The 16002-nt window shown below is 40.9% G+C and overlaps 1 protein-coding gene across 2 annotated transcripts in view; it reads left to right on the forward strand.

The window, feature by feature from the left end:
* The first annotated feature begins 265 nt into the window (after positions 1–265).
* tyw1 (tRNA-yW synthesizing protein 1 homolog (S. cerevisiae)) overlaps positions 266–16002 on the forward strand; it is a 160863-nt gene continuing 145126 nt past the window's right edge. Inside the window, exons 1-7 of one of the 2 annotated variants that reach the window (XM_068008146.1) lie at positions 266–459; positions 3271–3410; positions 3948–4088; positions 4526–4627; positions 7597–7791; positions 9055–9348; positions 13145–13264. In XM_068008146.1, the coding sequence (XP_067864247.1) occupies positions 390–459; positions 3271–3410; positions 3948–4088; positions 4526–4627; positions 7597–7791; positions 9055–9348; positions 13145–13264 (1062 nt within the window). In that variant the 5' untranslated portion in view covers positions 266–389. The remainder of the gene's footprint in view (positions 460–3270; positions 3411–3947; positions 4089–4525; positions 4628–7596; positions 7792–9054; positions 9349–13144; positions 13265–16002) is intronic. The other variant, XM_068008147.1, reaches the window with a different exon arrangement.

Raw genomic sequence — 16002 nt, forward strand, 5'->3', positions numbered from 1 at the left:
GACCGCCCCCACGGGCCGCGTCTAACCTGGACCTGTGGATAGCCACTTTGGACAGACCCACGAGGACGTCCACCGACCTGCCCGCCCCCCCCCACCGGGCGGCCAAAGACCTCCAACCCACTGGCTGACACAGTGGTGTCAATAGACACTCTGAATGTTATTATTGGTGTAGATGATGCACTCCAGTCCCTGCTGAGAGTTTGGTCTCCAATGGATCTGTTAATTTCTGGGAGTTTGAATAAAGTTGGTTGACTCCCAGCATGCCCCGCAGAGGTTAATGGCGGCGCTGGGAGACGAGTGAGGATCTGAATCTCGTCTCTTCACCTTGTCTGAAGATTCCTGTTTAAAGCCCGGGCGGGAGATTGTCCGACGCTTCGGGTCGAGCCGCCATGTGGGGATTTATTGTTGTGATTGTGCTGTCAGCCTGTCGGCCCGTGTGTGGGGAGCAGCGCGATGAGGGTGAGGCCCCGGCGTTTATTGATTGTCACTTTTGAGGGAATCGTTTCCATCGCGGTTGATCCGAGGAGCCGCCGGACCGAAGCGCCACGTGTTTAAAATTATTTGTAAAACGTTATATTGTCCCCGTTGAAGTGATGGGTCAATTTCGATCTTTTGCTTTCTGCCTAAACCTTCTCCCTTGCAGTAAACAACTGCATCCAGCGTCTTTCACCTGGACACAGTCTCTGGGGTCCTTGGTTTGATTGTTGAATCAGACAATCATGGAAAGGTTACAGCATGGAAGGAGGCCATTCGGCCCAACGAGTCCGTGCCGGCTCTATGCAAGAGGAATCCAGATAGTCCCACTCCCCCACCCTATACCCGTAGCCCTACAAATTTTTTCCTTTCAATTACTTATCCAGTTCCCTTTTGAAAGCCACGGTTGAATCTGCCTCCACCACCTCCGGCATTGCATTCCAGATCCTAACCACTCGCTGTGTGAAAAAGTTTTTCCTCCTGTCACCTTTGGTTCTTTTGCCATTCACCTTAAATCTATGCCTCTGGTCCTTGACCCTTCTACCAAGGGAACAGTTTCTCTATCTACTCTGTCTAGACTCTTCATGATTTGATTACCTCTATCAAATCTCCTCTCAACTTTCTCTGTTTCTAGGATAACAACCCCAGCTTCTCCAGTCTATCCACGTAGCTAAAGTCCATCATCCCTGCATTCATTCTAGTAAATCTCTTCTGCATCTTCTCTAAGGCCTTCACATCTTTCCTAAAGAGCTCAGAACTGGACATGATACTCCAGTGGCCGAACCAGTGTTTTATAAAGGTTCATCATGACTTCCTTGCTTTTGTACTCTATGCCTCTATTTATAAAGCCCAGGATCCCGTATACTTTTTTAACTGCTTTCTCAACCTGCCTTACCACCTTCAACAATTTGTGTACATGTACTCCCAGATCTCTCTTCATGTACCCCTTTTAGAATTGTGCCCTTGAGTTTACAGTATCTCTCCTCATTCTTCTTACCGAAATGTATCACTTCACATTTTTCTGTGTTAAATTTCATCTGCCACGTGTCCGCCCATGCCACCAGCCTGTCTATAGCCTCTTGAAGTCTATCACTAACCTCTGCACTAATCACTACACTTCCAAGTATTGTCATTTGCAAATTTGGAAATTGTGCCCTGTACACCCAAGTCCAAGTCATTAATATATACCAAGAAAAGCAGTGTTCCTAGTACCGACCCCTGGGGAACACCACTGTACATCTCCCTCCAGTCCGAAAAACAACCGTTCACCGTTACTTTCTGTATCCATGCTGCTACTGCCCCTTTTATTCCATGGGCTTCAATCTTGGATGACAAGCCTATTATGCGGCACTCTAACACCCTTTGAAAGTCCATATACACGATGTGAACTTCATTGCCCTCATTGACCTCCTCTCTTACCTCATCAAAAGACTCTTATCAAATTAGTTAAACACGATTTACCTTTAACAAATCCGTGCTGGCTTTCCCTAATCAATCCACACTTGTCCAAGTGATTGCTAATTCTGTCCCGGGTTATCGTTTCTAAAAGTTTCCCCACCACCAAGGTTAAACTGACGGGCCTGTAGTTGCTGGGTTTATCCTTGCACCCTTTTTTGAACAATTCTGCAGTCCCCTGGCACCACCTCCGTATCTAAGGATGTTTGGAAGATTATGGCCAAGGGGGGGGGGATTAAAAAAATTAGAAGGATTGCAAGATGGATATAGATTTTTAAAAATGTCATTCAGCTCATCCACCCAAACAGAATCTCCCTTCCCCCATCATTCAGTCCAACAAGCTCTTGAATGACTCTTCTCCCTCTGCTCTTCCTGGAAGCTAGTCCAAGTGTTGATTATTCTTTTAGGACTAATGTCAGAAAATTTAGTTCACAATTTGCCCATCACTGGTGTGAAATTATGCCCTTTTTCCTACTGTCATGCTTTACTTTGAGGTAGTTTTCAGAGTTCGTCTTTCCTATACCATTTAATATTTTCTATTGGTCTGTAAGATATTGCCTCACTTGCTACCCTTCGACAACAACTTGCATTTATATAGCACCTTTAATGTAGAGAAACATCCCAAGGCGCTTCACGAGGCATAAGGTCGAACCAGAGAGATTTGGAATGGTGACCAAAAGCTTGGTCAAAGAGGTGGGTTTTAAGAGGGTCTTAAAGGTGGGGAGGGAAGTGGAGAAGCTGGGGGTTCAGGGAGGGAATTCCAGAGAGTGGGACCTAGAAAGCTGAAGGCATGGCCATCAATGATGAGTGAACGAGGCCAGAGTCAGAGGACTGGTGAGTCTGTGGGGTGGGTTGTAAAGAAAGAAAGAACATTATATGGTGCATCAGGATGTTCCAAAGTGCTTCACAGCCAATTAAATACATTTTGAAGTGTTGTCACTGTTGCAATGTAGGGAAACATGACAACCAATATGACCACAGCAAGATCTCAAACAGCAATGAAATAATGACTAGATAATCTGTTTTGTTAGAGGGATACGTGTTGGACAGGACACTGTAGAATTCTCCTGCCATTTGAATAGTGGCATGGGGTTTTTATGTCCACCTGAGAGAGCAGATGGGGCCTTGGTTTAACACCTAATCTGAAAGACAGCACCTCCGACAATGCGGCACTCCCTCAGTACTGCACTAGAGGTGAGATTATAGAGGGATTTTAATTTGAGCCAACATAGGTCAGTGAGGGCAGGGGTGATTGACAATTGGGACTTGGTGCATGGTAGGATTTGGGTATCAGAGTTTTGGATGAGCTGATATTTACAGAGGTTTTTTTTTCCTTTCTAGTTCGCATCTTTGATACCTGGACCTCTTTGCAGAATTACGTGTTATCATTATGGCATATTAGACACTATATCTGCTCTACTATTGTCGTTGCCATAGGAGTTTGGGCAGCTGTTGAGTTCTTAAGCAACAGCCACAACAAGGTAATAAATCAGTACAGAGCCCTGTATCTGCACTACTGGTAATAGAGACAACAAAGTATTGAGACATGAGTTTCTGTCTGTCACTCTGCTGAGGATATCAATCTTAGTTATGTGAGGTGTTGTGTGAAAGTTTGATATTTCCTCATGGGGATGGGGAGCGAGCGAGTTGAGGGAAAATCAGAGTGACGGTCATCTCTTGGTCGCTGTAATGCATGAGACTTGGAAACCATAGTTGATGCATGGAGATCTGAAAAAATAGAAGGGTCAACATTTGAACAGCTTATTGTTACAATAGTAAATCTTTAAAGTGTTGATATTTGTATCTAGAAGTTAAGTCGCTTTGAAAATGGTTGCTTTGTACTGCCACTTCTCTGTATTATAATCGCTGAAGAATACCAAATTGTTTTGACTGTCTACAGAATAAATGCCTGCCCTTGTCTATGTATGTACATATCTACATGAGAAGTGCATTGGTTGTTATCAAAGGTTCGATGATAATATGGAAATTGACTATATACTGAAAAATGTTTTGCACAGCAGAAAGAAGAGGTAAAGGACATCAATGTACCAAAAGTAGCCAAAGAAGTGATTGAAAATGGGCATTTGGTTCAAGAAGAAAAGGAAGTTCATGTTGCTGGGGTGAAGATTTTCTTTGGCTCTCAGACTGGTACTGCGGAGGTATATGCTTGAGCAATGATTGTGCATTTTGTGTTGTCGTATTAAGGATAAAGTTTAATAAAGTTTCACCAATCTGCTTTCAGCTACTCACATGTGGTTGGGTATAACGTGAAGAATTACACATGTTTCCCTTCATATCATGGAAACAACAGTTAACATTCTAACTATTTACTGTTACAGTATATATCCTGCAGGGGGGGATATGGCGGTGAGGGGGTGGGTGGGGTGGGTGGGGTGGGGGCTGAGCGTGTGCGGGGGGGTGAGAATGTAAATTAGAACACCGCTCACACACAATGCTGGAACTTGGATTTGAACTGAGGTTGCTGTGGCTACAATGTATGGAACTAATACTAGTTCCAGACAGAACTTTTGTGCAACACATCTTTAACATTTTCATTTCCTAAGGGTTATTTGTTTTTTTAAATCTTGTACTCTAGAGGTTTGCCAAAACTCTTGCAGATGTCGTACAAAAACTTGGATTACCTGTGGAAGTTGTTGATCTGAAGGAGTATGACCCAGATGACAACCTGGTGGATGAGGTTAGTTATTTTACATTGATTAGTTTCTATGCTGTTATATAAAACCCTGGTAATATTTGAAAGTAGATAACTTACTAATAATATCAGAGCATTGCATACGTTAAGTCAGATGATTTGTTATTTTATAAGTGCAGGAGTGTTTGCTCATCAAGGCGGTGGGTTTCTATGTGTATCAGACACCCATTGTCAGCAGCAAGCCCCAATCTCAGAGACCATTCTATACTTCATTAGTGTGACATTTTTTTCGTTTCCTACACCTGCAATTCTGTGCCCCGTCTGAGTGAATTTGCGAGTTAGTCCTGAATTAAGTGCCATTTTGTGTAATAGAGACAAACCCACCAGGAACTGGATTGAAACTATTCAAACTCATTTCACATAGGACCTTTAGAGCAAGCAGACAGAGTAGACTTTCATCCCATTTGAATCCAGGTCCCAGAGGAGAAAGGTTGATTGAACCCACTGGACCATCCAGCTCCCGTACAGAAATGTTATACTATGAAATGAAAAATGTATTCTGCTAAGGTGTAGTTTTAACCCCTTGGGGCCACACAGTCTAATTGTGAAGTAAACAGAAGTTCACTTAGTGCAGAGTCTAATTGTTGTTTGATTAGAAAAGTTTGCAGGATGGAATGTGCTCATCACTTTCAGGCTGGAGGTTTGAAGTGCAGGTCTGAAGCACCCAGCATTTCTCAGGCTGTAGGGAGTGAGAATTTGCCTAAGGGAGTAGTCTTAGATGCTGAACCTGAGGAAAAATATCTGGAGTAAAATCCCAAAAACATGACAGTCGCATCTTCAAAAAAGTCAAGGTGGTTGGTCAGGCAGGATTGTTGCCCCTCTAAATCCAGTTTGGCTGCTGTTGTTATTGTACAGATATTCCTCAAGTTAACTATTGACTTTTCGTTATTTAACCCAGTATTGAAGTATAATGAATGGATCTGTAGTCACTTGCATCTGCTTTATCACTTTTTTGAAAATAGGCACAGCATTAACCTGCTTTCAATTCACTGGGATCTCATCCACTGTTAACTCCTTCATAATGATCATATAAAATAATGAGGGGCATAGATAAGGTAGATAGTCAAAATCTTTTCCCAAAGGTAGGGGAGTCTATAACGAGGGGGCATAGATTTAAGGTGAGAGGGGAGAGATACAAAAGGGTCCAGAGGGGCAATTTTTTCACTCAAAGGGTGGTGAGTGTCTGGAACGAGCTGCCAGAGGCAGTAGTAGAGGCGGGTACAATTTTGTCTTTTAAAAAGCATTTGGACAGTTACATGGGTAAGATGGGTATAGAGGGATATGGGCCAAGTGCAGGCAATTGGGACTAGCTTAGTGGTATAAACTGGGCGACATGGACATGTTGGGCCGAAGGGCCTGTTTCCATGTTGTAAACTTCTATGATTCTATTATTGCGTCTGAAACCTCCCACTTTGTGTCTCTTAATATTCTGGGATAAATACAATGTAACTATAAAAATAATTATCTGTATATTAAATAACCACTGCACCATTTGTCGAATACTAACTTTTTTTATACAGAATACCTATGCACGTTTTTTTGCATTTCCTGCTTCTATTTCCAACTATTGATAATGTAAGAGCAATTGAACACTTTGTTTTGTACTTGCCAAATACAGTATTCATTTAACAGTTCTTAGGGTGACACTTTAAATTCAATACAATTTAGCTCTGGGTGATTTTTTTATCCTGAGCTCTTAAGGTCTGTTAATGATTTCAATTTCGTTCATGTCAACGTTGTTAATTCTGCCTCGATTATTAAAATTGAGAGACGGCATGTTGATTTTGTTTTTCCTAGTGATTAATTGGAAATAATTATTTTAATATTAACTATATCTTGTGCTCATCTTCAGTTTTGGCCTTGTTTGCATCTTTTAGGGTTTTCACCTCTCTTTTCTGACTTACCTCTTACTATTACAGTATTGAAAAATATTCTAACCTACTTTCTGACCAACATCCCTTAATTACACTCCTGTGCTGTTGCATTAAGTACATTATAGCATTTAAAATGTTTAAGACTATTACTATTCACTAACATCAGATCTGAATTTTGATCACTCCATAACTAGATCATTTGCGTAATTGTTTTTTCTTGCTCCTCAATAATGTTCTGTGCCTTTCAAAGTTAATCAGTTGCAATACACAGACACTTCTTCAGAAGGCACCACAATCATTCTTCCTTATGTACACTATTTATTATTAAGTCAAATGAGAATCTACTTGCTGTTCAGGCACCATTATTGCCCATTTCCCATTGTTAGAATAATCTTAACGAAATCAGGAAAAAGGCACATCAGCTTGTAATTAGTCAATGAAAGCTATGTACAGTTCTGTGAGTGAAAGAAAGGGAGAGAGTCAGACATATGAACATATTTTATAGGGAATCTTTTAAATGTGTATTGTAGAGTAAGCTGTGGTTTAGTGCAAAGAAGGACGTTGAAATTCAAAAGTATTGTGAACATTTGTTATGCAAACTAATAACACCGTGGCTGATTTGCACTTTTTCAAAAGCAGATCCTTAGATTGAATTAGAGAGCTTACCCTCACCCAAAAAAAAATGGAATTCTGTCAGTGTAATAGTTGTACTAATGTAGCTTGTGTTAGTATTGTTAATATTCCTCATACAAGCTATATCAAAACTATAAAAGTACAATCATCAGCACCCTAGTTCCAGAAGCTGTATCTTTAAGGTATTCTTTGCACTTCTAATAAATAAACATATTTGCATGTGAACTTGATCATTGTAAGCTCTTAAAGAAGAACTGATGGTTATTTGTGTAGTTGCCATCTCCACTACTATTTAATTCAGTGGCAAGTTTGTGATTTGATCTTCAGCCTATTTCTTCTGCAGTTACTTTTCATGAGTGAAATAGTGGGCTGAAGGTATACCACAGAAATATGCTTTATGCTCTAATCTGCTTATTTAAAAAAAATACTTTTTTTTTGTTTGTGCAGGTTTTCAGTAAAACTATCTGTGTATTCATAGTTTCCACTTATACTGATGGACAACCGAGTGAGAATGCAGCCTGGTTCTGTAAGTGGTTGGAAGAGGCAACACATGACTTTAGATATGGCAAAACCTACCTCCGAGGCTTGAGATATGCAGTATTTGGCTTGGGCAATTCTGTTTATGTACATCATTACAACACTGTAAGTATCTGGTCTTTGCTTCTGTAGAATTGATTGCTCAGGGTTATACTGTATGGCTACAATCTTTTAAAAATACATTCAAAATATTTTAACTAACGTGATAAGACCCAACTGCCTTCTGCGATTTTATTGCAACTTGACCAATGTCAATGACTGATGGGGTGGGAGGAAGCTCATGTGGAGCATAAACGCCGGCACATACCAGTTGGGCTGAATGGCTTGTTTCTGTGCTGTCGATTCTATGTAACTCGATGTTGTACATTGATCAAAATTCTGATCTAGGTTGCATACTTTGTTAGTCTGTGTGATTTTTATTTTTTAGTTTCTTTTTACTTTGTTAAAACCGATTAGTGCAGGGTACATTACTACAGCACCTACGGGTGGTAAAACGGTGCCAGTAATACGGTCGTATTTTTAAAGATTGCAGCCGTCCTGATGGGTACTTGTTACTACCTTTCTGCTCTAGAGTTATGTATTGCCTATTTACTTGTATATATTACATTTCACCATATTTTAATATCTGTTATATAATAGATGCGGTAGGGTAGTGGTTATGTCACTGAACTAGTAATTCAGCGGCCTGGACTAATAATCCAGAGAATGAGAGTTGAAATCTCACCATGGAAGTTTGAGAATTTGAATTCAGTTTTTTTTTAAAAAACTGGTAATATAAAGCTGGTAAAAGTAAAAGTGACCGTGAAGCTGTCGGATTGTCGTAAAAACCCAACTGGTTCACTAATGTCCTTTAGGGAAGAAAACCTGCCCTCTTTACCCAGTCTGGCCTGTATGTGACTCCAGTCCTACACCAATGTGGTTGACTCTGAAGTGGCCCATTCAGTTGTATCAAACTGCTACAAAGTGGTTCAAGAAGGCAGCCCACCACCATCTTCTTAAGAGCAATTGGGGTTGGGCAATAAATTGCAAACTTTGCCAGTGATGCCCACATCCCAAAAATGAATAAAAAACTCAATGGGTATATCATTTACAATGATCACCGAATGGTGCATGTTACAGGGGCATGGAGGGAAACCTATTCCTTTGGAGTTACAAATACTGCTTTCCTGACCTAAGAATTCTTTCTTTCATGATTGCCCATGTAGAATAAATATTCCATTTTTAAAAAAAAGATTTATTTTTACAAGGATTAAAATATTCTTTCTGCTGATGCTTTTTTTGTATACTCCATTTCATATTCACAACTTTACTGTGAACAGCAAAATAAACGATTGTACTTTTAACATGTACTGTGCACATCCTTTTCAGGTTGGTAAAAATATTGACAAGTGGCTGTGGATGTTGAGTGCCAGTCGTGTTATGACCCGTGGAGAGGGTGACTGCAACGTGGTGAAGAGTAAACATGGCAGCATTGAGGCTGACTTCATTGGATGGCAAGCCAAGTTCTTGAGCAGACTACAGGCACTCTACAGTGGGGAAAAGAAAGAGTGTGATGGTAACTGCAAAAAGGGGAAATGCAAGTCCAAAGAGAAGATGCATAAAGAGGATTCCAGTCATAAGGATGAAGTGCCAGAAGAGACGAAGAATCACAGTAGTGGAGAGGTAGATTTGAGCACATTAGAGATACTCTAGTGGATGTACAGAATTGTAATAAATGCTCACCTCATATCTGTCCTCAATCATCTTAAGTTTGGTGAGGATGGATTCAGCTTGCACCAATAAATGCTGAGTGGTTTTCTCATTTTCACAGTCACTGCTAAATGTCTAATTTGGGTTTGGGTAACTTGAGTTCTAAAGCTAGTTCATCCTTAGCACAGCTTGTGGATGTACAAGACCTCTTTTCCCCCCCCTTCCCTCCCTCCCCCCCACCTCACAAATGTTGGAAAACATGACCTCTCCCAAAATGTCTTGTGATTACGGTACTGTATAAAAGACCGTATAACCACTAGTCACTTGTGCAGTGAGTGTTATATTACAGTGGGAGTTCACTATGCTCCTAAATTTTCTCTGTAATCTGAGGACACTGGGGATAGGGAATAAATATTTCTAGTACAATGTTTTATGACAGCTGTCCCCTGCAACATTGTTCAACCTATTACCATTCCCACTTGTTAGTTAAACAATGATATTGAGTAGTTTTCCAAAAATAATTAGAGGAAGGGAGGGAAGGGGGAGACTCCTGGAATGGATCTCCAATCCACTACCATCTAGTTGCCTAAATTGTTTTTCCACCTTCCTTTCTCACCCATTAAGCTCTGTTTCAGACTCTTTTCCTTCCTGCCAATAGTTGTCAATGGAATCACTTTTAAAGTTAGCTTTATCGTTTGTAAGTGCTGACTTTCTACTTGGCATAATTGAGTGCCTGATTGTGCCACCGTTTAGTGGTGCCATCAAGTGAGGCTCCAGCAATAGTGGAGAACGGGAAACTCTCTTGTCCACTGAAGCACTCCCTTTCATGCGTGTGACTCCGAGAGGACTGACGTTACTCATTGCCGCAGAAACTAGCTAAGGGCAGTCTCTGAACCCTAACCTTCTGTCCGATAGACTATGGGAGTGTCCCAGGCCGTCTGCAGCCAGGCAGCTGTGGCCCACCAACAGCGAGGCAGTGCCAAACCACTATTAACCTAGTAGCTCTGGACCTGGAACTCTCAGCAGTCCCAGACCATAGACACTCTGACAGGCTTGAACCAACGACCTGGCTCAGGGCAGTGCCCAGATTTTGATCACTGGACAGTGCCTTAGTTCTTTTACCACAGCTAACAAGGACTACGGCCATCAGGTAGATCACATCTTCTTTGGCCCCTAAGTGAGCCCAATTCTTCCCATGTTCCCTGACAACTCTGGATTCCTGGCTGAAAGAATGACTTAGCCCCACTCGCTGGGCAGCCACTGCACTTTTTCCTTTGGCCATCAGTTAGACCACAGGACTTTATCTGACTTTTAGCAGTTTTCTTCAAAATGATATTTCCTTCAACTATGTATAGCTTAGGCTTGTACATGTAACTTCAAGTATATCTTCTTTGTCCACTTGCATTAACATATATTGGCTCCTGGTCCCCCCACGCCTCCCATTTAAAATTCTCATCCTCATGTTTAATTTGCTTCATAGCCTCACCCACCCGTCCTTATCTTTGTAACCTCCTCCAGCCCTACACCACCACCCCCCCCCCCCCCCACCCCGTTCTTTTGACCCTGGTCTCTTGCATCCCCCCTCCCGTTGCCCCATACTGGCGGCTGTGCTTCAGCCACCTGGGCTCCTATGCTTTGGAAAGCCTTGCATGTACTCCTCTGCTTCTCCCATGTGTGGACCCAATACAAATGCTTGTGGTATTGACCTTTTCAGTAGGGAAGCAATGCAATAGGCCACAAAGCATGACAAGCAGCAATAATCTCTCTGCCATTGCAACAGCTTGCTTATATGTAGCACCTTATCATGTCCTCAGGAAGTCCGAAAGCACCTTACAATTTTTTGGTTGCAGTCACCATTGCTGTGTTCACAAATGTCCTGCTCACCCATCACTCCTGTCCTTGTTGAGAGTTTGGGGTCCAGGGCTACTAGACTAATAGTGCTTTGACGCTGTCTCGTGTTGTTGATTATTGCTGCATCTCATCCTTTTGTGACTTGTTGCAATTCTTCGCTACCACACTGGTCAATACCACGAGTATTTTCAAATTCCCCTTTGGTAGGGCATTAAAAATGAAACTTAGCCAGCATCACCAACACGCTGAGAATGAATTATAAAAACATTAATTTCAATTTCCAATTCAAGTGGTGGTTTTTTGGGAGTGAAAAGTTATTTAAAGAAAATGTAAGTTGAGCATTTATCAAATCTCTTATTTCTTTTCTTTACCCCAGGACTGATCAGGTCTAATCTCTTTTTTTAAAAAAGGACAAATAAATTCAGGCCATTACTATAGCCAGTGCACTGTAAAAATATAATTAATTGTCTGGAGCACTTTGAGACATTTTAACATGATAACACTTATATTTATATAGTGCTTTATCACTTTTAGCTTAGCTGAATTAAATCTCACTCTTTTGTTTGCTGAATCAATGCACACCATTGACTCCTGTCAGAGACACATTGGATCAGCATATGCATCATTGACCATTGTAAATACACACCATCAATTTAAGACTAGGTGAGTACTTACGGGTTTGTGTTCCTTGTTAGCAAATCTGCTGGTGGTTGAAATAGGCTAACTCGCTGACAAATCTGTCTAACTGAACTCTGGCATTCAACTTTTGTTGTGTGGTGAATATGTTGCATTGCAGTTTGCTGTCTGTGTTCATTGTTCTCTCTGTGTATCTGCTTAGGATTTGTTTCATGCAGATGGCTGCTTCAGGTCTAGTGTTTACAAGCTATCAGTCAAAGCAACAATAAACAATTGGGGTGATTTCTTGATCCGAAATTGTAGGTGCACAGTTTGTGATCTTCTACCTTGTTTATGTTTTTAAAAAAAAATTTGAAGGCACAAATGATGCATTTTGTTGAGATATTTTCATTACATATAAGGCTATACAGAATGGGATCTCGATCAGCGGTATAGAGAGAAGTTCTTAACTGAGAGGTATGTAATCAGTGAGTTAGAACATGTGCTCTTGAAACTGATCTGAACAGGAATGGAGATAAAAAGAGTGGCTTCTCTTTCAGTTTTATTAGAACCCAGTTCACCACACACATATTGAGAGTTCTCTGCCATGTGGGAAAGGGAATGCCGCACTGTTACCAATGAGCAAGACGTAAACTAACCGTGGTCACATCCATGACCATAATGGAAGCAATGATTTTATTTTTGCTGTGAGAAAACATCGCACATCTATGATGTTATTATGTGCCACATCACATAAACCGGTCAAATCCATGCAAATCCTGACTTATTCTAAGCTTAAAATACATTTATTATTGGTTTTAGTTTTGGTAACAACAGAAAACTTGTTAGATGTGATATCTATATACCATGGGTAGATCCTAGATCATAATACATTTGTGACTTGTGTGTGGTGTTATTTAGTCAGGTTCCTCCCTTGGATAAATTCTGTGTCTAGTAAGTGCCCTGATTTATATCTTCTTTGTTTTTTTCTAGGAAGTTACTTCTTCCACATATTTAACAATAGTTTTGAGGGTTGTAAACATTCCTCTGATTTTAATACCAATTCTGTAGCTGATCAATTGCATGTTTTCTGTGGGGTTTTGTGGACAAATTGGAAGTATCATAATTTGGTAAAGTGGAATGCATGAAATGAGATTTTATTGAAAGTTGCTGTAGGTGAGGCGAGTCTTGTGGATGGCAATCACTGCTAGTTTATTTGTTTGTATGTATGGTCCACAGTTAACTTTGGTTGATTTTGGAGTCTCTTATTCTCATGTTTTGATTTGTTCTTATTTTCTTTCAGGAAGAACTGTTTGAGACGACAAGTGAAGAAGAATCTGGAGTGGAAGATGAAACTGGCGCTGCGTCTGTCATTGATGTAGAGGACCTGGGCAATGTTATGAACAATATGAAACGAGCAAAGGTATGGGCTCATTTATCATGGTGATAGGTACTGATACAATCAAGCAAGGTTGTCCTCAATCAATCAGAGCCCTGACATAAAACTAAACTGAAGTTCAGAAAGACTGGATTTAATTAATTGCTTTCGGCACAAGATGTAGATTGCCTTCATTTTTGTGATAACATTTTCTTTTTTTTGTGGTGAAAAATGTCCCTGGCATAATTTTTCATTTATGATTTTTGAAGTCCAGAGATCTGTTTTATTGATTGTTGGATGAGACATATGATAGAAAGCTGTCATTTAAAAAGAATTGTTCCAGTAAAGTGAAAGGAATTTTCAAAAGATAAGCTTCGTAATGACCTTATCCATGAGTTTTTCCTTTGAAAGTCCCAAGTAAAAATCTTCCTGTGGATGTTTCCATTTTAAATGTGTCCACAACCACCTGTTGGGCTTGCCTGTAACCTTTGTCTTTGACGCCATCACTGTAAGAGGAATTCCAACGTTAATCTGAGCCTTGAGGTGTAACACTGGACCTGTCACACACAACTATAGAAAGGCTGCTTAGAGACGTGCAGTTGCAAGCTCTGGCCAGCAGCTGGCATAGAACAGTCTTGTTTATTTTTGAAGTCAGCCTTTCTCTGCTGTGTGAGGTAAGACATTGTGAGGTTGAAGATGGTCTCTAAATTTTAAATATATTCTGCTGGCTTTATTTTTATTACAAGCAGTATATAAGGCGGTGGACATGGGGGGATTCACGCCTCAGGAACTTCAAGGGATATTTATCGCAATCCTTTATTCAAGGATTCAGGTTTCCAATTTAATAAAACTCAGCTGCTTGATTTGTCCTATGAAGTTTCTTGCAGAATTGAGTGAGCTGCTTTCTTCCATGGGAGAAATGTTTAACAACCTTATCATGCAGGCTTTGCCAAAAAATAAAACGATTTTGTGTATCCCTGTTGAGTCTGTTTTCCTTTGTTCCCCTCTTTCCCCCCCCCCCCATATCAATATTTGCTCATCCATTAAGCCCATTTGTTCTTGGGTCTATTTTAATTATTGCCTCTTGGAATTCTATGCCAATCCTCTTTATTTTTCATGTATTGGTTAAGTAACTTTACAGATTGGAATGTGCTTGTCAGTTTGCAGCTCAGATTAGGACTGACCCATGTAGGTGATCTTAGATCGGAGTGCTGAAATAATATGGGATAAGAAATAAAAAGAGGCAAAAATGCAGCACATGGTATAATATGCCTTTTGTTCTAAAACAGTTCATCCTTCGACTCATAGTGACCCATGCCAGGGAGCTCTGCTGGTATGTTTAAATAAATGTCTTGTGCCCATCTTCATACGTCACAGTTCAAAGTGTCACAGGTCAGAGGCTGGGTATTCTGCGGTGAGTGACTCCCCTCCTGACTCCCCAAAGGCTTTCCACCATCTACAAGGCACAAGTCAGGAGTGTGAAGGAATACTCTCCACTTGCCTGGATGAGTGCAGCTCCAACAACACTCAAGAAGCTCGACACCATCCAGGACAAAGCAGCCCGCTTGATTGGCACCCCATCCACCACCCTAAACATTCACTCCCTTCACCACCGGTGCACAGTGGCTGCAGTGTGTACCATCCACAGGATGCACTGCAGCAACTCGCCAAGGCTTCTTCGACAGCACCTCCCAAACCCACAACCTCTACCACCTAGAAGGACAAGAGCAGCAGGTACATGGGAACAACACCACCTGCACGTTCCCCTCCAAGTCACACACCATCCCGACTTGGAAATATGTCGCCGTTCCTTCTTTGTTGCTGGTTCAAAATCCTGGAACTCCCTTCCTAACAGCACTGTGGGAGAACCTTCACCACACGGACTGCAGCGGTTCAAGAAGGCGGCTCACCACCACCTTCTCATGGGCAATAAATGCCGGCCTCGCCAGCGACGCCCACGTCCCATGAATGAATTAAAAAAAAGATTCAAAAGCAATCTTTTTTGGGTGGAAAATAATCACCAGCATTTTATATGATCAGAACTAAATTTGCAGTTTTAGTTTCAAACAAGTTCTGCTCCATATCATTCCACATATTGTAAATAGCAGATGTCCAAGAACAGATTCCGGTTACTGGTTACTTTATGCCCAGATAGTGCATTTTGCACCCTTTTGTCTCAATCTGTCAAAGTAATTTATCAACTATTCCATGAGTCTTACATTTCCTTGTCAAAAAGTCCAGATAACTAGCTTTACTATATTATTCTTGTCCACTTCTTTAGTTATTCCCTGAAATCCAGTAGGCTTGTCGGTATGATCTATTACTTCTAAAACCCACACTTTCGATAGCTGTGCTCTTTAATTGTTCATTTATAGAGTATCGTAGAATACCGTTAAGCATTTCCCCTCTGTTGATGTTAAGCTAACTGGCCTGTGATTACTAGGTTAAAGCCGTATTCCTGTTTTGATCATTGTAACTACATTCGCCATCTTCCAGTCCTCAGATATTTCTCCAGTATTTATTGAACTCCAAAAAATATTCTCCTTTAATTCCTTGAGGATTCTAGGATATCATTTGCCCCAAGAGTTTTGTGGTTATTAATCCTTCCAGTTTCTGCGTGACACAATTTTTATCCACTTCTGTATGTTATGGCTCACTTCGCCCCATTTATCGTGTCTGGAATATGTCCACAGTCGTCTTTTGTGAAAACTGATGTGAAGAATCCATTTGATCATTTAATAGATAAAATCATTGATCTGCCATATCCTGATCGTTTAATGGAC

Source organism: Heptranchias perlo, chromosome 28 (assembly GCF_035084215.1).
Source record: "Heptranchias perlo isolate sHepPer1 chromosome 28, sHepPer1.hap1, whole genome shotgun sequence".
NCBI lineage: Eukaryota > Metazoa > Chordata > Chondrichthyes > Hexanchiformes > Hexanchidae > Heptranchias > Heptranchias perlo.